This window comes from Chiroxiphia lanceolata, chromosome 27, assembly GCF_009829145.1.
Source record: "Chiroxiphia lanceolata isolate bChiLan1 chromosome 27, bChiLan1.pri, whole genome shotgun sequence".
NCBI lineage: Eukaryota > Metazoa > Chordata > Aves > Passeriformes > Pipridae > Chiroxiphia > Chiroxiphia lanceolata.
Genome location: NC_045663.1, coordinates 2,813,164 through 2,836,409, shown reverse-complemented (window position 1 = coordinate 2,836,409; position 23,246 = coordinate 2,813,164). Strand labels below are relative to the sequence as shown.

The 23,246-nt window shown below is 45.3% G+C and overlaps 1 protein-coding gene across 2 annotated transcripts in view; it reads right to left on the bottom strand.

Annotated features, from left to right (window-relative positions):
• The window catches only part of KDM4B (lysine demethylase 4B), a 96,715-nt gene that overhangs the window by 27,656 nt on the left and 45,813 nt on the right, over nucleotides 1-23,246 (bottom strand). Inside the window, exons 8-12 of one of the 2 annotated variants that reach the window (XM_032712008.1) lie at nucleotides 21,952-22,089; nucleotides 11,178-11,374; nucleotides 10,659-10,691; nucleotides 6,615-6,784; nucleotides 587-1,083 (exon numbers count right to left, since the gene is read on the bottom strand). In XM_032712008.1, the coding sequence (XP_032567899.1) occupies nucleotides 587-1,083; nucleotides 6,615-6,784; nucleotides 10,659-10,691; nucleotides 11,178-11,374; nucleotides 21,952-22,089 (1,035 nt within the window). The remainder of the gene's footprint in view (nucleotides 1-586; nucleotides 1,084-6,614; nucleotides 6,785-10,658; nucleotides 10,692-11,177; nucleotides 11,375-21,951; nucleotides 22,090-23,246) is intronic. The other variant, XM_032712009.1, reaches the window with a different exon arrangement.

The following is a 23,246-nucleotide window of genomic DNA, read 5'->3' as shown; positions in this document are numbered from 1 at the left end:
AACATTTTCCTGGAACATTCCAGCATATTTACATTGTACTGGACCCACTGCCCCATTTCCCAGCCAACACTAAGTACAACATTCACCCTCATCCCAGGAACTGAACCACAGACTGAGCTGTGAGAAAATATTCCCTCTCTCCCTGTAAAGCCCTCATCCCAGGAGCTCCCCATCCTGAACTGAACTGAGAACTGAACTGTGAGAAATTGTTCGCTCTCTCCCTATAAAAACCCTCATCCCAGGAGCTCCCCATCCTGAGCTGAACTGAGAACTGAACCGTGAGAAAATATTCCCTCTCTTCCTGTAAAAATATTCCCTGCTCTCCCCAGCATGGCACTATTCCACTGGAGGCTCAGAAACAATCATGGAATCAGAGAATGGCTTGGGTTGGGAAGGGCCTTGAAGGTCATGGAGATCCTTCAGGAAGAGCAGAGACACCTCTCACTAGACCGGGGTGCCCCACCCAACCTGGCCTTGGACACTTCCAGGGAGGGGACAACAACCGTGGACTCCTCTCATTACAAGTTCCTGCTTCAGACCAGCAGATCTTACAGTGCTTGCTCATGGAAAGCTGCCAATCACTGACCTCTGCAGTGACCTCTGGGGTTGCTGGCTCTGCATTCTCCTCCTCCTTCCCAGGGATCTCCAGGGGCACCGCCTGCTCCCTCCAGCCCAGGCTCTTCTGGGTGGCGAACTGCTCGAAGGCCTGCTGGCAGGACATGCGCTCCTTGTCGAACACCACCTTCTTGGTCCTGGGCACCACGTAGAGCATGGGGATGATGGGCCTGGGCTTGAAATCCTCCTCCTCCGCCGGCGCCTCCGAGGGCTGGATGATGTTCAGGGGACCCGGGGGCAGGTTCTTCTCCGCCGGGGCCGGCGCCGGGGGCACCGGTGGCACCGGTGGCCGCGCTGCCACCGCCTCGCCCTCTGCCAGCTGCTGCTGCTGCTGTGGGGCTGGGGGTGGCACTGGGGGCTGCACGGGGGGCTGAGGGGCTTGGAGGTGGTGCTGGTGTTGGTGGAAAAGGTGCTTCTTCTTCCTCTCGCCCTTCACTTTGGGAGGACGGGCCTTGACTTTGCACTCCCCTGTTTCAAGAGAACAAGGCAACAGTGAGCTCCTGGGCCAAGAGCCAATATTTACTATTTCCCTCCTTTCAACAAAGAGCTCCAGTGCTGGGCTAACCTGTCCCACCATGGCACTACTGCTCTAATGTCCCATCATTATTGTTCTAACGTGCTCCATCATGGCATTACTCCTCTAACATTTCCCATCATGGCATTATTCTTCTAATGTATCCATCATGGCATTATTGCTCTAACATATCCCATCATGGCATTACTCCTTTAACTATTCCATCATGGCTTTATTCCTCTAACATATCCCATCATGGCATTACTCCCTTAACATATTCCACCATGGCTTTATTCCTCTAACATATCCCATCCTGCAATTATTGCTCTAACATATCCCACCATGGCATTATTGCTCTAATATATCCCATCATGACATTAGTACTCTAACATGTCTCATCCTGGCATTATTCCTCTAACATGCTCCATCATGGATTATTCCTCTAACCTGTCCCATCATGGCTTTATTCCTCTAATATACCCCATCATGGCTTTATTCCTCTAACATATCCCATCCTGCAATTATTGCTCTAACATGTCCCACCCTGGCATTACTCCTCTAACATATCCCATCATGGCATTAGTACTCTAAAACATCCCATCATGGTATTACTGCTCTAACATATCCCATCATGGCTTTATACCTCTAACATATTTATTGCTCTAACTTGTCCTACCATGGCATTATTCCTCTAACATATCCCATCATGACATTATCCTCTAACATATCCCATCCTGCAATTATTGCTCTAACATGTCCCACCATGGCATTATTGTTTGAACATGTCCCACTATGGCATTATTGCTCTTATCTCATCATGGCATTATTCCTCTATCATGTCCCATCCTGGCATTATTCCTCTACCATGCCCCATCAGGGATTATTCCTCTCAAACAGGCCCCCTGAGAGCTGCAGACATCCAGCTGTGCCTCAGCACTGCCCTAGAGAAGCCCATGCTACAAAGAAAAGACTTGTGTCATTTCTATGGACTATTAAATTCTTGACTGGAGCAGAAAGGCTGCCAAAATGAATGTTTCCTGGAGGGAAAAATATCTAAATCCCTAAGAAACTGGACAGTGTGCCAAAACCCATGTCATTTATTACATTAGCCCTGACTCTGTATTTCAAGTTTTTTGTATCAGCAGCCTCCAAAGCTGGGGGCACAAAACCATCCACTGGGGTGCAGGAAGGAAATATTTCTGTACTGTTAACAAAATAAAATATATCTTTAGAGTAGTGTTTCTTTTATCTTTAGGTCTTCCTTTTTTAAATCTCTGTTTTTCTGTATGTCTATAACAGACATATCAGCACAGAAATACAAGTGTACCTGTGTATTTCTGTGCTACACATAAATAAGTAAGTATATAAATAAAGACATACATCAGGAAGTGTGCTCAAATTTTTTTTTGCTGATGAGGAGGTGCAATCCAAAAAATTTGGAGGCCTCCATTCTGTATCATATTGTCCTCCCTTTATTTGCAAGCCCAGCTCTTATGTGGGTATTACTGTGTGTCAACGTGCTCAACAGCCCCAGGAAATGAAGAATTGAACAAAGACACCTGAATCATTATTACCAGAAGATTTCTGCTGTAAAGTCTTTTTAAGAGATGCCTTTAAAGCATAAATCAGGCAGAGCACTGAGCTAAGCCTGTTACAGACACCACACCTGCACGGGATACTGAGATATCCTTTCCACTGTCCTTGTTTCTCCCAGCTCACTGTCACTCATTTGATCTGTACAGGTCTCTCACATGGCTCTGACAACACTTCTTGAACAGATAAACATCTCAGTATTATCATAAAAGGCCCATGGAAGACTTCCCCACCTCTCTTCCCAATGGAACTCTGTTATGGGAACCACACACTGATTTTCCAGCAGTGGTTAAAACTCCTGCTGGCCACTGAGGGAGTGTCTCAGGTTAGGACAGGAGCTGCCTTCACCTCTTCCCTCTGCCATGATGTGTGTTCCCACTGCCCAGCTCCTCCCTCACTCCAGGGATGGAGTCACCAGTTCCCCCAAAGACAGGTAAACCAGAGATGCTCACAGGCAGAGGCCAGGGCTCCACTGATTCCACAGGAGATTGGTTTTCACCTCCAGATGCTGTGACAAAAGGTCATTTCCCATAACAGGATGGGAGGAAGAGCTGATGACACCCCAAATAATGATGTTTCACCAACCCCAACCTGCCCAGACCCTTCCACTACTACCCCAAACCTGACCAGTCAAACCCAGTAAATGGAAAAGCAGATAAACCATCACACAAAAACGAGGTGTCTGCAGGAGGAAGGGTGAACAACCCCACAGTGAGATAAAGTGCCAATATCCCTGCTGAAATCTTCCAGGGAATACCTCAACCTCAGCATTTCCCAGAAGTCTGCTCTGGGATGACTTTATTTACACTAACTTATAAACATGGGAACAAGTCCAGCCCAAATAATTATAGCTGTGCTTGTGTAGGCAGTCCCTCAGATAAACTGGTTTGTTCTATCACAGAGAAAGGAATATTGAATTTCCTTAGAGAAACAAACACAGTGAATGAAAGGAAAATTGGATTTCTCCCCAGTTGCACAAAACCAGATCATATTTACTCTCCATACACTCTGAGAATTCTCTCCCCAACAACACCACAAATGCCATTCACCAGCTTTATTGACTTCTAAAGGGTAATTTGACAGCAGCTGGCACGTAGAACTGGGCTTAAAAGTCTTTGCATTAAGATGAACAAACGAGTTTGCAAGTGAATCTATAGAATCAGAAGCCAGGGAAAAGGGAGGTAAAATTCCAAGTGCCTGTCTTGGCTGTCCTGAACATTTCTAGGAAGGAAAGGGATCTGCAGGCACAAATCCATTGTAGGTTAACAGAGGAAGGTCTTTGCTGTCCTTCCTTGTGTAGCAGAGCTGGGACATGTGGAAAACACGTGTGACAATGTGGTGTCATGGAGAGAAGTGTCCAGGGATAATGGGAAATGCTGGACAGAGCTCAGGAAAGCTGAGGAGCAGCTGAGGGAGCTGGGGGGGCTCAGCCTGGAGAAAAGGGGGATCAGGAGGGACCTTCTGGCTCTGCAGCTCCCTGGAAAGAGGTTGGAGCCAGAGGGGTTGAGCTCTGCTCCCAGGGAACAAGGGACAGGACAAGAGGAAATGGCCTCAAGCTGTGCCAGGGGAGGGTCAGGATGGACATCAGGAGGAATTTCTCCATGGAAAAGGTGCTCAGGCATTGGAAGGGGCTGCCCAGGGAGGTTTGGAGTCCCCACCTCTGTCCAAGGAAGGACTGGATGTGACACTCAGTGCTCTGGGCTGGGGGACAAGGCGGGATCAAAGGTTGGACCCGATGACCTTGGAGGTCTTTTCCAACCTCAAAGATCCAGGGATTCTGTGATACCTGTGAGGGGAAGGGGTTTTGGTGAGGAAATCAAACCCCTTCCAGAGGACCCCACACCACAGCTTTGGGCAACGGGATTATAAAAAGATGCTACAGGAGCCTGGACTTCCTCCATTGCAGCAACATCTCCTGGGATGGGGCAGAGACAGTCAGAAATGGATTTCAGCACCAGAGGGAAGGTTTGTAGCCCAGTCTGCAGGACTCCTACCAGGCACAGCACCACAGGCAACACCTGCTGACTCACAGGAGAGATTTCTGCTGCTCAGCACCCCAGGAGAACAGCAAAGACTAAAGACTCTCCTTCCTCGTGTCCCAAGACAACCTGCTAAGAGTTCTGAATATATTAATAGCAACATAATAAATTATGAATGTAAAGCTGAGTCACAAAAACCAAAACAAAGCAACGTTAAGGGATCTGGGTCAGAAATCCTGAAAACCTCGAGTTATAAATACTCAGCTTGTCCAAATAACCAGCACGAAGCACAAGATGTACTTTGAATCCCTGATTACTCTGAAATCTCCTTCTTCCTCCTTTCTCAAGGTCATCTCTACTGGTGTAAACAGAAAATCAAGCCAAATTAAAACCAGAGGAATAAAGGAAGGAAGGGAAGGATGGGGGGAGCTGAATTGCCACGAGCAGGACCATCCAAGCAGATGCTCTTTTCTTTTTTCAAGATGAAACCCTAAGACACTTGTGAGAGGCAGCAGGATGTGGAAAGCTAGAGAAGCCATTGGGATTTAATTGCTATATTGCAGTGAGAAAGCTGTATATTTGCTAACAGCCACACCAAGCCTGTTCCAGTGGCACTTGCTGCAGTGGTGCTGAAAATCAGCTTTTCCCTCCTGAGCTAAGAGTTAAAGACCTCTTAAGATGTAGTGGAAGTGTATGATTTGGAACCTATTCAGCTAGAACAGAGTTTTTATTGTTCCTTGGCCATTCTAATGATCTCAGATCTGTCCCTGTCACTTATCTCTTGTCTCCGAAGAAAAATCAGCATTTTCGGGCCATTTATTCCAAGCATCAAGTGTTAAACTTGTACAAGAGCTCAGAGCAGACAATTTAACACACTGCTGCTGCTTCCAGGCTCAGGGCAATAGAAATTAAGTGTCTGCACTGTGCTGCTGCTCTGTGCAACAATGATTCTCCAACCCCTGATTTCCCCTGAAAAGAGAAAATACACTGTCTAGTTAAGAGGCTCTGGAACTGAACAAAGCCCTCGATTCTCTTCCCAGAGCTTCCATAGATTTCCTTTAAGATCATTATCAAGGTTCTCTAAACACTTTGCAGCATCAGTTTCTCCAAGTGTAAAACAAATAATGGAATGTACACAACAGATTAAAATTAATTCACTTCTCGGAGAAGCCTCAAAGAGGGAGTGGATCAGACACAGCAACCACTTAACCACACACATTAGGGGGGGAAAAAACAGCTTTTTCCCAGCAAAAATTGCAACTTTTGCTACACAGCCAAGAAAAAAGTGTCACAGAAAGAGCCTCCTGCTCCATGGGTGAGTTCAGGCCTTGGGAATAACCATGGGCAGGAGAAATCCCAAAGGATTGGGAGCTGTCATGGACTGGTTTTAATTTCAGCCATGCAAAGAAAGCTGAAAAGCTTCCCTGCTCCAGCTGGACTTGGAGAAACCCAAGTGGGACTCGTGTAGCAGCTGAGGATCCCTCCCAGCCTAAAGCTCCCTGGATTCAGCCTGTGAGAGATGGGAATAAAGGGAGGGAAAGAGGAAAGATGAATTGCACAAGGCAGGGCACAAATCAATCCTCTCCACGAGAAGGACGCAAAAATATATTTTATTTGTTTCCCTATGAAATATTTTTTTAAAAATATTCCTCCTGTAATATATATTTTTACAAACCTCTCATATTTTCAAACCTTACCAAGAAAGCTATTGGGACTGAATCCTTAAAGAGAGGGAAAAATCAGCTGCTGCTGTGAGTGATGGTGTATTGCAGGGAGCACGGATTTAATATCGGGAAAAGCTCTGCTGATATTTCAACAGAAATAAACAGCAGCACAAAAGTTATTTACAGAGGTGTTTTGAGAGAGATAACTTGCCCCAACTCTTCACTACCACCAGTGAGCAGGGCCCTCACCTTCTCCCTCAATCCCTTTGCTTCTCTCCTCTTCCTCCAGGTCTGTCCCTCTTTTCAGCTCCTCTTTTACTTTCACCTCTTCCAAGGCAGTTTCAATGGCCATGACATCCCCCAGAGACTTCTGATCCTCTGTTTTGTGTCTCCTGTGCTGACTCCTTTTTCTGTGAGACCTGGAAGTACAAAAGTGGGATTTGACATGAAAGCACAGCCTTCAATACAGAAAACCATCACTGACTTAAAGAAGCTGAACACAAAACAAAAGGATCTTCTTTGGAGTGAAAACACAAGGTAGTTAAAATAGCTACAGGGCAAAGGAGATATCTGAAAGGGAGCAGATGAACCTTGCATAACACAACATTTAAGATCCATTCTTGCAGCCATTAATTGTCTGGGTTTCCTGAAGAGCTTTTTCCCACCATTACTAATGTAAGCTCACAAGCTGCAGTCAAAGTGATTTTAATTGTGGGTTTAAATCTATTTTGCTTGTATTTCGAAATACAGATGAAAACTTGTTTAAATCTCTCTCTCATCCTCTGCCTCCATTCCATTATTTCGGTTCATTCTGGCCGTGCTTCCCTTTGGCAAACTGCTGGAAGTCTGCAAAGCATCATTTTCCAGCTCTGAGACACTACCCAGCACTGCCAGTTCCTAAAAAACACACTATAATGAATGTTCAGAGCAAAATCAATAGGCAGACTATGATTATTCAGTGGTATAATTCACAAGGTCCAAGGCCTTGAAGAAATCTAACTAAAAAATAGGTATATTAATATGATCAGACTAATACTAATGAGCCAATAGCAGTGCTGTTCATTCTTTTTAAAGTCAATGCCACTAAGAAAAAGAGATTACAGTGGCCACAATGGGAAATAAAATGCAAATTCAGAAGTCAGGATGATATTTTTTTTGGTTGGGAACAGAAGGAAGCCAAGCACCCACCCAGACACTCCCTCCCCACTGCTCAAGAGGGTCAGGGAGGGAAAACAGGAAGAAAAAGAGCCAGAAAACTTGTAAGTCAAGACAAATGCAGGTGAAGGAAAGAGGGAAGGATGAAAAGAGAAAGAAATAAGCCCAGGAAATGCACTCACCGTGTCCCCCAGGCAGAGCAGTGCCCAGCCAGGCTCCAAACAACCCCCACCTCAGAAGCCAAACCCCTCCTTCTTCCTCTCTCCCCCAGTTTTTATTGCTCACCATCACATTTTATGGCACAGAAGCTCCCTTTGGCCACTCTGGGCCAGCTGTCCCAGCTGGGTCCCCTCCCCATCTCTCACCCACCCCACAGAGGGGGGGAAAACAAAGCCTTGACACTGTGCCAGCAAAACCAAAACCATCAGAGCCTTCTGAGCAGTGGTGTAGCCACAAATCCCAGCAACTCCATCCCAGCCAGTCCCAGTCCAATGTTTTTACAGAACTCATCCAATAGCTCCTTGAATTTTGGGTTTAAGTCTAACATGCTCCCTTTTCAAAAGAGGTTGATTCAGAAATTTGTCATTTTTACCCCATTTTTAGCATGTAGACACTTCTTTTTGGGGGGGGTGTGACAAGCAGTCAAACACAACCACTGCCTAAAAATGCAGAAAAGCTGAAATTCAGCTTCCCATCCTCGGAGCCCAGAAATTCAGCTGCTAATTAGATTTGCAGCACAACAGAATTAAGGGCCCTTAATCAGGTAACTGCCAAAGGAGGGAGAAAAAAAAATTCCACCTGAGATGGAAGATGAATAGAAAAGCAGGTTGATCCATATGCACAGAGATTTCTAATTGCCAGACTCAGAGCATATGGTGGCTCTCCAAGTATAGATGTTGCCTTCACACCTGCAAGACAGTCATTAGCAGGAACACAGAGCTGAACCCAAAAGGATCAGCTTTGCTCTTCACCCATATTCCAAGTCCACATCACCTTCCCTGGAGGGGGAGGAAAGTCAGGTGGGAGGAGAAAATAAAGCTGTGAGACTCTGTCATTGCAGCTGGAACTTTTTTTGTAGCTGCAGAAAGCATCAGAGTGGTGTCAAAGGGTGGGTTTAGGAAAGGGTGTTTTACTCCTGTGGGGTGGAAATGCCAGGCAAAAATTACAGCACAAAGCTTTATACTCACAGGAGATGAAATACTCACAGGAGCTAAAAAAAAAAAAAAAAAGACCTTTTGGCAGTGCTCTTCTCACTCTGGAGTTGTGGGGAAGAGAGGAAGGAATCTCTACATTTAAAGAAAGTGCTTCCAGAACTGCAGGCTGAAGGCTGAGCAGCTTCCCAGGTGAAGCTGTTCTGGGTCTGCCAGAATTCACACACCAGAAATGGGCTGTTGGGGACTGGACTGGACTAAAATAGTCTCTTGCTGAAGCCACAAAGTAAACAAAGTTGAGTTTTTCAAGGTAACTAAGTCTGACTGACCTCAGAGAAGAAATAACACATCTCTACAGAGTTTAAAAGCTCCATTTTCCAGGAGAGCTGACAAAAAAGCAGTGTTTGTACTCTTTGAAGAACAGCCCACAAAGTGACTTAAATTAAGTAGCTACAACTGTGAAGAGGTTTGGGCAGAGGTGAATCCCTTCCCTCCATCCTGCTGAGAAAAATCAGGCTTCAAGTAAAATGATGTCTTGGAAAGACATAAGCACAGGAGAGAAAGTACTGCTAAGGAGTATTGAACAGCTTCAAAACTGCTTCAGGATAATACTGAAATAATCCAGGCAACACTGAAGAGATAAGGAAAAAATGTACCTGGATCTTTTGCAATAGGCTCAGGTTGAGAGAGAGGCTTCTCTGCTGAGGGAAAATAATCCTTGGTGTTCATACAGTACCTTATACTGTGCAAATATTTATATATATAAGTAACCCTTAACAGTGACAGGCAGCAAAGAGATTCCCAATTTCCAGATGAGGAAGGAAAAGCTCCAGGGATCCACTGGAGTTCAGTCATTGCCCAGAGAGCACAAATGGCAACTCTCTGACTCTGAGATTGCACTGCTTTTCCTGAAGCTCATTACAGAAGGAATAGCTGGAAACATCTCAGGAATATAACCTCTGGGGCAGAGCAGTATTGCAGAGGTCAGTTATCTACCAAATGCCATATTTACTGTGTCTTTGGGAGCGTGGATTTAGTGGGGAACACACCTTTCCAATTCAGCATTTGTAAAATAATACTGGACAAAATACTTCCTGTAGGGAACACAAGTCACAGGAGCCCCAGTCCAGGGCTCACTGGGTGACTGAAACTTCTGGAAGACAAACAGCAGTGATGGAGAAAGAAAGATAACACACTACTAAAAGTGTCTCTTCCTTTGATAAAACGCCTAAATACATCAGCTATCGTCCAGTTATTAGGTTTTTAAATTGTTACTCAGGGCCCACATCAAAGATGGCCCCAGGACCTTATTTAACACTTTTTTTCCCCCTGGATTTCCAAGCAGTGATACTGGAACTGAAATTACCAGCAGAATATTACAAGTGGATGAAGCAACACAATTTCCAGAGCCTGCCAATGCTCTCAACCAGGAATTCAACAAATGCTAGATGAGAGCAGAAAGGAACCATGTGCTGCACTGCAAGTGGAATGAGAAAGATGTAAAAAAGTAGGATATGGGAGCATATGGAAGGGCACACACCTCACCTCAATTCCTTAAAATACAGAATCTTACTCTTCAAGTAAGCTTGAGGAGGAAGGGAAGTTCTCCCACCACCAGCCAATGTTCAAACCCCTCCAGTTCAATTCTACTCTGAGTCAGCAGCAGCATTTTTATGCTTTTATGAGTTGCCCTCATCCACAACCAGTTCTCATCACACCCCCCTGCTAGTTCAGCAGATTAACTCCAGAATGAAAACCAGAGCAGGCATGAGACAGCTGAGGGTCTCCAATGGCACAAGAGGTCACAGAAAACTACACCAAACCAAGAGAAACCTCGATGCCCAGAGATTTCCTGTGGCCTTTCAAAGAAGGTGATGTGAAAAAACTCAGTGAAAAAAAGGCAAACACCTCCAAGAGTCACTATTTTAAGAAAAACTTGACAGGAGAAAGAATGAAGTGATTGAAGGTGATGAGGGGAGTCACCTACCGGTGTTTGTTGTCCTCTTCCTCATCTCCTATCCTATAAAAGCAAGATTCCAACAGGAAAAGGTTAGCATGCCAAATTTTCCACTCGAGCATGCTGTTAACACACAAAACCCACAGACTCGGAGAAAATTAAGACAGATCAAAGGAAGCACAGAAAGGCATGCATAAAATCCCTTTTGCAACTGATGGGGCTTTTTTTTTTTTTTTTTTCCCTTCCTGCCTTCTGATGAGTGAAGCTCTAAATGTTTACCATAGATTTTTTTGTCTTCCAGGAGAAGATGAGATGTGAGGGGGCACCCGGTGTCCTACTTTGGAGAATATGTGCTTTTATAACGTTTAAAGGGAAGAGAACAATGAGGGACACATTACCCAAGACAAATTACAAGAGGTATTGTATAAAGAGAACAAAGGGAGGAGGAAAAAAAAAGAGTTCGAACTATCTCAAACTAAGAATTATGGCATTTAAAATCTTAGCAATTAGAATCAAAGGGCTCAGACACGACGACTGTTTTCTCTTTACCTGCGGAGCAATTTTGCCTTCAGCTCTGCCTTTGTCTCATTCCAGGCATCCAGTTCTGGGCTGGTCAGAGCTGTGGGTTTCATGTGGTCCAGGACAGCAATGTCTTTGCCTTGTTTCCATAAATCATATCGTTCTGGCTGCAGGACCCTCACAAACACATCCATGGAGATCTTCACCATGTCCTTGCGGCACGTGCACTGCAAGAGACCCCCCCAGCACAGGACACGTCACTCTGAGGGACTTTTCTCACCTCATCAGCCAAGTTTTCCCTTTTCCAGAGGTAAATTAACCCTCCCCAGTGTTGGCTGTAAGGCCTGCAGGGTGTTATTGGGAAGGGTCAATGTTGGGAATCACTTTGATGGGGGTGTGGGTGTTCCAGCTCCATGGAAAGCATCGACTCCACCTGCTCTGGGCAAAGCAGAGGCAGCAAAGCTGCCACACTCTCTAGGGTTAGCTGAAGACTCTTTTTCAAGCATTTTGTTCTCCCTCTAAGCCCACCAACAGGCTTTCTGGTGGCTGACACTCTGCTCATCCACTGTCCTGCAGTCATTAGACAGCAATTACTTTGTCAGATCCAGACCAGGCCAGAGCCTGACCTGGCACCCACCTCCCCTCCATTAGCCTGTCTCTGGCTGAAAAGATATTATTGATATCACTTCATAACTGGGGAAAAAAAAAGCCTTAGAGGAACAAAAGACTAACCTGGAGAACAGGGCAGTTAAACTTCATAATGACACATCATGACATGGCACATCAATGCTGTGCAAGAGCTGAGAAATAAAGCTACAACAATAAGTCCAACCTGCACCTAAAGCGTGTGGGCAGTGGGAGAAAATGGGCATTATTCATCTCAGCTGGCCTATGCTCATTAAAACTAACCTGGAATTGCACCCTTGCCATTGCTCAAGTCAACATCAAGATACTCCCAAGTGGTTTTCCTTGGATATATCCATTTGCTGTGATGAAGCCCAGGGGATTCTCACCCTGGACACCAATCTCAGTGTGAATGGGCATTTAGCCTTTATAAACTTAATCAAAGGAAGGTAGAGGATGGGAAAGGACACAGGAAGCCCTCAATGCCCTCGTGGCTCTGGGGGCTGCAACCACAGTTCTGCTTTTGTGAGCAGCTGAGCCCCTTTTTAGTCCTGCTCTAAGGTGCAAAGTTTTGCAGGGTGTGAACTTGCACCAGATTGAGTTTCAGCTTTGAGGTTGAGGTAATTAGAGTCACTTTGCAGGACTGGTTTGGGGTTTTTTTTCACCCTTCCTTCACACTTTTTCAAAACAATTCTACCCATTCTCTTCACGGAAATGCCTGAAATTAAACCTGTTTCTCCCTTTCTTCCTTCACTTTTGACCACCTTTATTAAAAGATTTATGGCTGTACTTAAGAAGCCACTGAGAGAGAGAGAAAAGAGCCTTTCTGGACAGTTCTCCACTATTCCACTTCCTCCCAACTCCTGTTTTCCATTTGCAAGGACCTCTGGCTGCTTCTGCTGCTCCGGTAACCCGAGTGGGAAGGAGTATTTATGGACAGGAATTTTCAGGAAAATTCCATTCATTTAATGAAAAATAGTGCAGGACAGAAAGGCTGGAAATGCAATTTGGCCAAAGCATGGCAGGAAAACACAGATGGCACCTGTGCTTCAAATTCCAGCCCAGGCAGGAGCTTCCCAGTGGCACCTCCATCAATCCTGGCTTAAAGGATTTGGATTGAGAAGATTTTCAGTCATTTTTCCTTCAGAAATTTTAAAAGCACCTGTGCAGGGCTACAAAGAGGAACACAGAGGAGCAACCCCAGCACAGAGCAGCAATGAGCTCTGGGGATTGACCTCCTCAACCTCCAGAGAGGATGAAAAACGGCTTAAAAGGGGAACAGGTCCATTTTGTGACGCTGACCTGGAACCAACAGGTCCTCACACATGTCCTGCCTTCAAATCCAGCCCAGCAAATCCCAAGGTACAGGGGTCTAAAGGTCTCCAGAGCACCAGCAGCTTAAGAGTCTCCCAAGAAGTGTACACAAGGATTAGGGAGAGCCCACACGCCGAGCTCTCGGAGCGCTGACTCCGTGGGCTGCATCTGCCACGTCCCACCCCCCCAGCAGCCTCTGCAGTAGCTGAATTCCTTTCTTTACACAAATCTACCATGATGTATGTTTATACTTCAATTTTAATTTAATTCTATTGCTTTCACACCAGCAGGCATGAATTATTTACAAAGCCTCTTTCCTCTGGGGCTTCTTCCGGCCCGCACGGTTTTATTTCCTCAGCTGCTGCAGTTGTGTCATATCCATGTTCCCATCATGGGCAGATTTTTCCATCCCCTCCCTTCAGACAGCAGGGAAATGCTGCTGGAATACAGCAGGAAAAGGGAATGTGCATGTGGGTGTGAGGGGTGGCAGAGGGACAATGGGGGGATCAGGAGGAGACTGTGGGTAGAGAAGGGCAAGAAATTGCCTTTGCCATTAATTCCCTGCCCCAATCCATTAGAGCAGGATTAAAAAGGGCAAGGTTGTGTTTCCTGGCAATGACAGCCAATTCCACATATTGCCTTCCCCCTTCCATATACACAGAGTTATATTTCTTTCCAAGTATTTAACTGTGGTCATAAACACACGTATTTCCTAACAGATTTTATGTCTCCACCCCCCATCTCTGTCTATCCCTATCCTAATTTCTGCAGAACAAATCCCTCCATATTCCCTCAAACTCCAACACTTTTATATCCCACTATAATTAAACTTTATAGGAAAAAAAAAGAATAAAATTGAACATGTCTACACTTAAACACCATCGTTAGGGAGAGACACAAAACCTCGTTTTCTTTACGTGAGCCAAAAGCAAACCCCAAAGCCCCAGTTTGGGAATTCACAGAATTCCTATGGACCAGCAGCCCTGGGAAGGATTTCAGGGTGATTTGGATCACCCAAAGCACAGCCCTGCACTAAATGGGAACATGAAGGATCCACCTCCCATGTCCAAATGAGAAACTCAAGGAACTTTGGGATCTAATCAAGTCTCATCCCGTCTCTTCTCCGTCCTTCTCCAGTTGGCAGCCAGACCCCCACTCCAGGCTCCTTGGGAGCAGCAGGGCTGGCAGAGCCACAGCTCAAACAACCCAGTGAACAGCAGAATATTCATAACTGGCATCTCCAAGGAGCAGCTGCAAGTCCTGAAAATGGGAGTGGAAAAAAAAAAAAACCAAACCAAAAATCAACCCGGTTTTCGAGTTGGCTCTTTGCCTTTGGTCACAGGGGAACAAGAGCAACGAGACAAGGCTTTCCACAGTCACCAAAACTGCAGGAACTTGACTTGTTTCATCTTCTGAAGGCTTTTCCCAACCTCCCCTCTCCTTTTCCATGAGTTAATATCTTTGCTAACCATAAGCACATGCAAAGGCAACTTGCAATCCAAGCCCATGGAAAAATACTGTAAGGAAATGCACCATTAAGCCCCTTTTCCAACCCAGAAACCCAACATTCTTCTTCTCCTTGTTATTTTATTATCTGCTGCTCGAATTTGGAGCCTGTGGTAAAATGTGTGACCACACCAGGAGACCTGTCCCATCAATTCTAACTCCAAGACTGATAGTGGGAAATTTGTGGCTGTTGAATGCACAACCATTATCTTATTTGCAGTAGTCTCTAACATAAAAAAACACAAATCAAATATAAAAAACTATATAAAATAACAGTCACATAGAACTACCGTCTCCTTGAAGTAATAAAATTAAATGATATATGGAAAAATGCACTAATTCAACTTCAACCACCAGCATTATTTATTTAAGGATATTTCTCTCAATTCCCAGCTATTAACACTAAACTGAACCTCAGCACTTCCATCACATATAAAAAGTTAATGTAAAATAAGCCTTTTCCATAGTCCCCAAAATTATATATTTGAAGTGGCACCTCTGGCTCTGCTGGAAAAAAAACCTTCTTATTTAGATGAAATCAGTTGATAAGACACAACTGAGTCTTTTTTGCCTTAATGGAAATTTAAATAGAAAGAACCCCACCAGGCTCAGAGTTGAACTTCTTACAGCTATTAAATGCCAGAGAAAAAAAATCTTTGCTTAAAGCTTTTCTATCAGCTTTTCCCAACAATGAAGCCTAAAAGCAAGTTCCTGGGAAGGAGAGATGGTTCTGCTCAAAAGGCAGCTGAGAAACTCTCGCTGTGTGTTACAGGAACACACATCGCTAAGGCAGACAACACTCCTAAGCTTTTCTCCATGCATTTCCAGGAAAAAACAGAGAGTTTCAGCTTTTGGGAGAAACACAGAGTCCTCCCAGAATATATTCTTAAGCAGGAATCCAGTTTGTCACCATATTCCAGGTGTGTTGTTGAGATCTAGTTCAGGCTCATCCAATAGGACGGAACAAACCAGTTTGGGCTCTGCTTTCCTTTCCCTTCCACTCAGCCTGAGAGATGAATGGCAGGTATTCTGCAAGGAAATAAGGAGTTAAACTCCGAGGAGAAGAAGGAAAAACCTCAGCTGCAGAGTTGGTGTGTTTAATGGTTGGTAGTTGAAAGCTTGTGGGGAGGAAGATGAGTCTTGACCCCCCGTTTGCAGCGTAATTACCGGCATCGCCGTAAGTCTCAACAACAAACCAGTTCATTAGGAAACCCACTGGAAACCCTTCCCAGAGCTTCATAAACAAAACAATTAGGCAAAGATTTCCATGGACTCCCCCTGGTCCCTGGCTGCAGGGCACACTTTCTCCTTGCCTGCTTCCTTAACGTGCTTCCAGGCGGATTTCTGTGGGCAGAGGAGTCGGGGAAGTGGCAAGTGGGGAGTGAGACTCATCCCACTCCTAATAAGAGGATTCTGGTTTAAGACATGATATAAATGCTGTGTGACTTGTTTCATTGCAGGCAAATAAAATAACAACCCCTCCCAATGGGAATCAGGCTTCTGCTGAGAGAGGACGTGGAGATTTCTGCTTTTTCCTGTTTGCAACCTCTGCCGGAATTCTTTATGTTTTACCATTCCCTTACACCTCTAAGGATGCTCCTGAATCCATCTTCAGGACACACAAGACAAACAGGGGGGCAGGGGGGAGGATCACCTCCATGGGGACCTGAGTTCTGTGTCTCTGAAGAGGCTGGAAGAGCACAGGAGGAGGTTCAGAGCTCGCAGCAGCACTCCAAGAGGAGAACTCAGTGAAGCAGCAGCTCCTTCCTGCTTTGACAGACTCATCCCAGCACAAGGGATAAACAAATTAGGACTTTTATCCAGTGCTTTTGACACAGTCTATGGTTCATCTCCAAAGCCAGATGCCCCTTGGCATGGGAATGATTGGGGCTGGGACTCCTGTGAGGGAGAACTGGAGGGAATCAGCTGCAGGAGCACGTCCTTCCCATAGGGATTTGCTGCAGGCAAAGGACACACAACCCACACTGCCCAGAAATCCCAGGGAGGGACTGGGACACTGTGCCAGCCCTGAAACATCAGATTCCAGGGGTTCAGGGCAGTTTTCCATCCTGGGGAACAGCAGTTCCCATCCTGGAGAGCAGCAATTCCCATCCCAGAGATCAGCAGTTCCCATCCCAGAGATCAGCAATTCCCATCCTGGAGAACAGCAGTTCCCATCCCAGAGAACAGCAGTTCCCATCCCAGAGAACAGCAGTTCCCATCCCAGAGAACAGCAGTTCCCATCCCAGAGATCAGCAGTTCCCATCCCAGAGATCAGCAATTCCCATCCTGGACAACAGCAGTTCCCATCCTAGAAATCAGCAGTTCCCATCCTGGAGAACACCAGTTCCCATCCCAGAGAACAGCAGTTCCCATCCCAGAGAACAGCAGTTCCCATCCCAGAGATCAGCAGTTCCCATCCCAGAGAGCAGCAGTTCCCATTCTGGAGAACACCAGTTCCCATCCCAGAGAGCAGCAGTTCCCATCCTGGAGAACACCAGTTCCCATCCTGGAGAACACCAGTTCCCATCCCAGAGAACAGCAGTTCCCATCCCAGAGATCAGCAATTCCCATCCCAGAGATCAGCACTTCCCATCCTGGAGAACAACAGTTCCCATCCCAGAAATCAGCAGTTCCCATCCTGGAGAACAACAGTTCCCATCCCAGAAATCAGCAGTTCCCATCCCAGAGATCAGCAATTCCCATCCCAGAGATCAGCACTTCCCATCCTGGAGAACAACAGTTCCCATCCCAGAAATCAGCAGTTCCCATCCCAGAGATCAGCAATTCCCATCCCAGAAATCAGCAGTTCCCATCCCAGAGATCAGCAATTCCCATCCCAGAAATCAACAGTTCCCATCCCAGAGATCAGCAGTTCCCATCCCAGAGATCAGCAGCCACCCTGGGCTGGAAAAGCCATGACTAAGCAGCATTAAAAAAAGAGCATCCTTTACACCTTGCAGTAGTTAAGCTCAGGTAAATTAGGCTGAGGAGCATTTAAACCTGACCTAGTCTGGTTAAAATAATGTGTCTGAAACCCCCCAGTTCAGTGCTCAGGGTTAGGCCAAGCTCTGAGCAGGAGGGAGCTGAGGTGCCTGAAGCCACCACTGTCCCCATCCTTGTCCCATTCCCTGTGAACAACATCCTGAACAGTTTATAATATATAATATAAAATATATGACAACAGTATATAAGTCTGGATTTAAACCCAGCCTCTCAGATGCCCTTTCTCAAGGGCAGGACATCCAGAAGGGCCAGGTACCTGCTGACACCCATCCATCTGCTCCAGCAGCATCCCAAGGACTGGAATCCTGGAAACCTCCAGGTATTTATTCTGCTGACAGAACTCTCAGTGTTCTCCCCTCATTAACAAAAATCATGAGCAGAACGTCCCAGTCAGTCCTTCAGAACTCAGAAAACAACTCATAACACAAAGCTTCAAGACAGTTCCTTAAAAAAATAACCATCTCCTTTCCACCTCAGCAGGAAAAAGCCTGTAAAAATTCCCTTTTATTGCACAGAACCAGTGCTTTGCCCAGAGTGAGGTATTAGGGGTGTTTACAAATAACATAAGAAAATAAGTAGGGAAAAAAGGTGGAAGATTTTGTACAAGAGCAACTTTGTCTGATGAAAATAAACCATGGAAATGTTATTCCATAATAGATTTTTTTTTAATGTATTCTAAGCTTAAAAGGTCTAATTAGAGTAAAAGAGCAATTCTGAATGTCTGACAAAAATAAACTATGGAAATGCTATTTCATAATAGATTTTTTTTTATGTGTTCTAAGCTCAAAAAGGTCTAATTAGAGTCAGTTAAGGCACAGACACAAAGTGATGCAAAAATACAATTCTGATGTCTCTTATTTTGGGGAGCAATTTTACAGTATTACCAAACAGTTTCTGCAAAAAAAAACACCTCACAAATTTTATCTTCCTGGGAAATATTGATGTTTTACTGAGATCTGAATAGCAAGAAGAAAGCTTCAATTTTCCATGGGAAATTCTATGCCAGACAACTTCAAACCACAGATATTCCACATATAAATTTGAGATTATTTCAATAGTGTATATATATATATATACATAAAACAAGGGAGGAGAAGGTTTAGAAGCAATAAGCCATGTAAAAGCACAGGCTGAGATCCAAAAGGTCCCTGTTTTGAAGATGCCTTTGTAGATCAGGAAAATCCAAATGGAAAAGTCTTGTTTTCCCCTTCCCTAAATGACTGAGCAGCAGAGCAGGGAGGGTTTTATGGGAATACTGCCTGGGATGAGATAAAGGCTACTTATTTCAGAACCTAAAATGTAAGATTTGGGAAGGAAGGGCAACTTGACCCTATTTTATATCAAATAGATAATTCCAGCAGTATCCCTGGAGCAAACAGGAGGTAAATGAAGGTATGGAAGTGTTGACAGAAACCCAGAAATTATCCAGGAATGTCTGTGCAGGAATTGTTCCCCTCCCATCCACTTATTTCCAGTCCAGTTTCCAAAAGAAATTGAAAAGCTGACCTGGGAACTTGAATTTCTGCTCAAATTGTACCAAAATTGTATGAAAAGAAAGGAGCTTTTTGTACAGCAGGAGATTTAGAGGCCACCTCGACTTGGGGAAGGACACTTCACTGAACATCTTGGGTTTAAAAGGGTTGTAAGGTCAAAGACACAGCTTCCAAAATCCTCTGTGGTGGCATCCAAGAGTCTTCAGAAACAAAAAAGCAGGAATGCAGAAAGGAATGCAGGCTCAGGGTGCAAAAATAAAAAGAAATAATTAGTTCCCCACAAACTCTGCAGCCATTGCTATTTTTTAGCTAATACTGACAACTGGTTTACAACTGGAGCAGAACCAGTGCCTCAGAAGCTGATCTTTCCACTTCAGGCTGGTTATTCTGTATTTTTTACAGCCTGGGCAGGTTCTCTGTGGTCAGAACATTCCACCCATCTGGCAGGGAATTAGCACAGTTTCTCCAAGGTGAGCCATTCCCTTCCTCTCTCTCACCACACCGCTGACATGCATGGCTCTCAGTAGAGCAGAATCCAAATTTCCTCCCCAGGATAATGTCCAGGAGAACAGTACAAGTGGCTAATTACCAACCTTGCCTTGTCACCAATCTCAGAAGTGCTGGCAGGACAAGAGAGCTGAGCTGATCACCCAAGGAATGGAGGGAATCACCTCCAGCCAGCTGGTTTAGTGCAGGAACAGCAGGTTCCTGCAGAGCTTTGCCCAGCTGAGACTCCCCAAGAACCTGATCAAGGGGTGTATGATCAGGAAAAAAACCAAACCTGCTGGATGTGAGCAAGGATAATCCAATTGTGCCTGAGAGCACAGAAATCACACGCTGGAGGATCACAGAAATCACACACTGGAGGATCACAGAATCCCAGAATGCTTTGGCTTGGAAGGGACCTTAAAAAGGGACATTACACGTGTAATATCTCCTTCACTTCTTTTTCTTCTGTCAACTCAGCTTGAGTCTGTAACTTTTGTAATGCAGCCTAATGCTTTCTTGTTCTTCTAAAATAAGCAGATTTTATTGTTTTATTGAGTCCTTAAAGCCCATCCAGTCCCACCTCCTGCCATGGGCAGGGACACCTTCCACCAGCCCAGGTTGCTCCAAGCCCTGTCCAGTCTGGCCTTGGACACTTCCCAGGCATTGGGAGTCCACAACTCCTCTGGATAATCTGTCACAGGGCCTCACTACCCTCCCAGGGAAGAACTCTCCATGAATTCTCTCCCCAGAAACACCAGGCAGCTCCAGTTTCCACCCTCAGCTGGTATTTCCTGAAGCCCCTGTTTAACTCCAAATGAGATTTAAACAAACCTTTTGCCCTCAGAGTGTGACAACACTCACACCTCACCCGGAGCACAACACCCAGTTACCCAAGGGTTAATTAACATGTGATTTGAGCAATATTAACCAGAAAGCTCAGAACAGACAAGGGGCACTGAGTGCAGTGGGAATAAATTGGGCATCTCCTTCCACGCTTCCCCTTCCTCTGCCCAGCTTTGCTCAGAGCTCTCGCTGCTGCTTGTTCAGTAATTTCACGCCCCGCTGCTCGACAATGTGAGCACGGAGGCTCCATCTAAAACTGCACTTCCCAAATGTCACTTTGTTTGGGAACACATGGCTGAACCCAAAATTGCTTTTAATATTTGAGCTGGAGCTGCTGTAGTGAAGGGGCTGCCCGAATTTCCCTGATAAAACCCCATTTTCTGGGGTGTAATACCAGGACCGTTGGCTGCAGATAAACCTGCCAGACAAGGTCACAGCACACAAAAACCATTCTTTACATTTCTAAACCAAGTTTGCTTGGCTATTTTTTTTTGAGTTTAAGGTTTTTTCTTATGGTTTAAGGTTTTTCTTACCCTTCCTTTAACTCCAGAACAAATTCAAATGGAAGACTCATCCCTGGAAGTGTCCAAGGCCAGACTGGACAGGGCTTGGAACAACCTGGGCTGGTGGAAGGTGTCCCTGCCCATGGCAGGGGGTGGGACTGGATGGGTTTTAAGGACCCAATGAAATAATAAAATCTGCTTATTTTAGAAGAACAAGAAAGCATTAGGCTGCATTACAAAAGTTACAGACTCAAGCTGAGTTGATAGAAGAAAAAGAAGTGAAGGAGAGATATTACAAGTGCCATTCTAGGGGGAAAACTGAGTCTTTCTTTCTGCAAAGGAACATCTAAGGCAATTTTCAAGTGCCACCCCTTCTGCATTCATTTCTCTTTTGCCCAAAGACTGTGTGGAACTGATCCCAAATTTAAAAACTCACAGATTCATTGAATGAGCTTTGCTGATCAGTTATTCTCCAGACTCCAAAACGGGAGAATGCACGAGGTGTGTTGTTGCAAAACCAAAGTAACAAAACATAGCAGAAATTTGCCCTAATGAGAAATAATCACATATTTCAGCCTGACTCTCCTCTCCAAATGCAACTTGAGTGCACAGATTAGAGGAATTCAGGTATTTTCAGAATGTTATTACCATAGTCTTATTAAAGCTTAAAAGTATTTCCAGCTTATTCCTTCCCCTCCAGTGTGCACCTAATGAGTTGTACTCGGTTACATCAGTCACCTCACTCACTGTGAAATGCAGTTTGGCTGCATCAGAAAACTAATTCTGAATTACCAATCTCCAAAGCACCTGCTCACAAGGTGTTGGTAACACCCAGCACCTGAGAAAGTCCTCACTACACCCTCAGAATGACAGGAACCACCAACAGGAATAAAACAGCCACAGGGGACGGTGACAGAGCACATCACAGTGGCACTTCCCATTTTGTCCTGAAGCCTCCCTCTCTCACTCCTCTGTATTTCATGAGCTGGGGGTTTTAAATAACACTTCATCCCAACTGACACCTACTTGGGTTGCCATTTTTCCATAGTCAATCCATCTCAAAGTGGCAAAGTTGGTGGACTCAGCACAGTTGAAGCCGTGGTTGAAGCCAGCGTGGTATCCATAAGGGAATGTGATCATGAACTCTCCAGCTTCCTGGGTGATCTGGAAAACAAAGGCAAAAGGAGGAGACACCCCACAGGTCAGTTAATGTACAGAACAGAGACCTATTAAAAAATCCACCAGTTAAATCTCTTTCTTTCAATCCAGAGGTCAGCGGGACAGTCATTGCCAGCTCCCGGTTAAACCTGGAATAATTCCTGGACAACTGCAAAAATACTGAAGTATTTCTCCTAAGGAAAAAACCCAGAACAGTGGATGGAAAGGGCACAAGCTCTGAACTATTTACACCCACAGGTTCTAGTTAAAAGGCTCTCAGGCTGCAGCATTCCAAGAGATCAATAAATCCTCAGACTGTGACCACTTTGGCTCGTGGCAGGTCCAAACCCACACTCCCACCACCAGGCCAGAGGAGCCAAGAACTCTGGATTTCCCTCCTCTGAACAGCCAAGTCCTACTGAAGCACCTCTTGCCTTTCACTGGATTTATTCCCCCACTCACATTTATCAGCCTCACTCCCATTTGTTCACCCAGAAGTCAAGCACCTTAAAAATTACAGCCCATCATTTGTCTGCTTTGGAAGTTGTCCAGAGAAGCTGTGGCTGCTCCATCCCTGGAAGTCTCCAAGGTCAGGTTGGAGCAATCTGGGATGGTGGAAGGTGTCCCTGCCCATGGCAGGGGTGGAACTAAATGGTCTGTGAGGTCCCTTCCAACCCAAAGCATTCTGTGATTCCACTTTATTAAAATTAAACAACAATAAGCAGTATGGCCATCATTTAAAAGGGTTAAACTCTACAGCTGGAACCAGAGGCCAAATAAATTTGTGATGCTTCTAAAAAAAATCCTCTTTTTACATCTTATGCAGAGAAGCCATTGGGGAAACAAGGAATTTAATTGTAAAAGAGTTTGGAATGACTCCTGAGGGCAAACTGGATGTACCAGAGTGGGCTGGGAGCAGCTCCCCAGCTCAGCAGGTGTGTGACAGCACCTCCCTTCCATGGATTAGCAAAGAGGCAAAGCTTGACCTTCCCTGCCTTTCCCACCCAGAAGTGCTGACAGCCCTTTCACAGCAGTCACATGCCAGGTAATTCCATTTGGATCCCTTCCCACCAGCCAGAACTCACAGCCCAGGAGCTCAGAGATTCCAAAGGACTTGCACTTCCAAACACAAGGATGGGCCCAAATGGGAAATGGAAACAGAG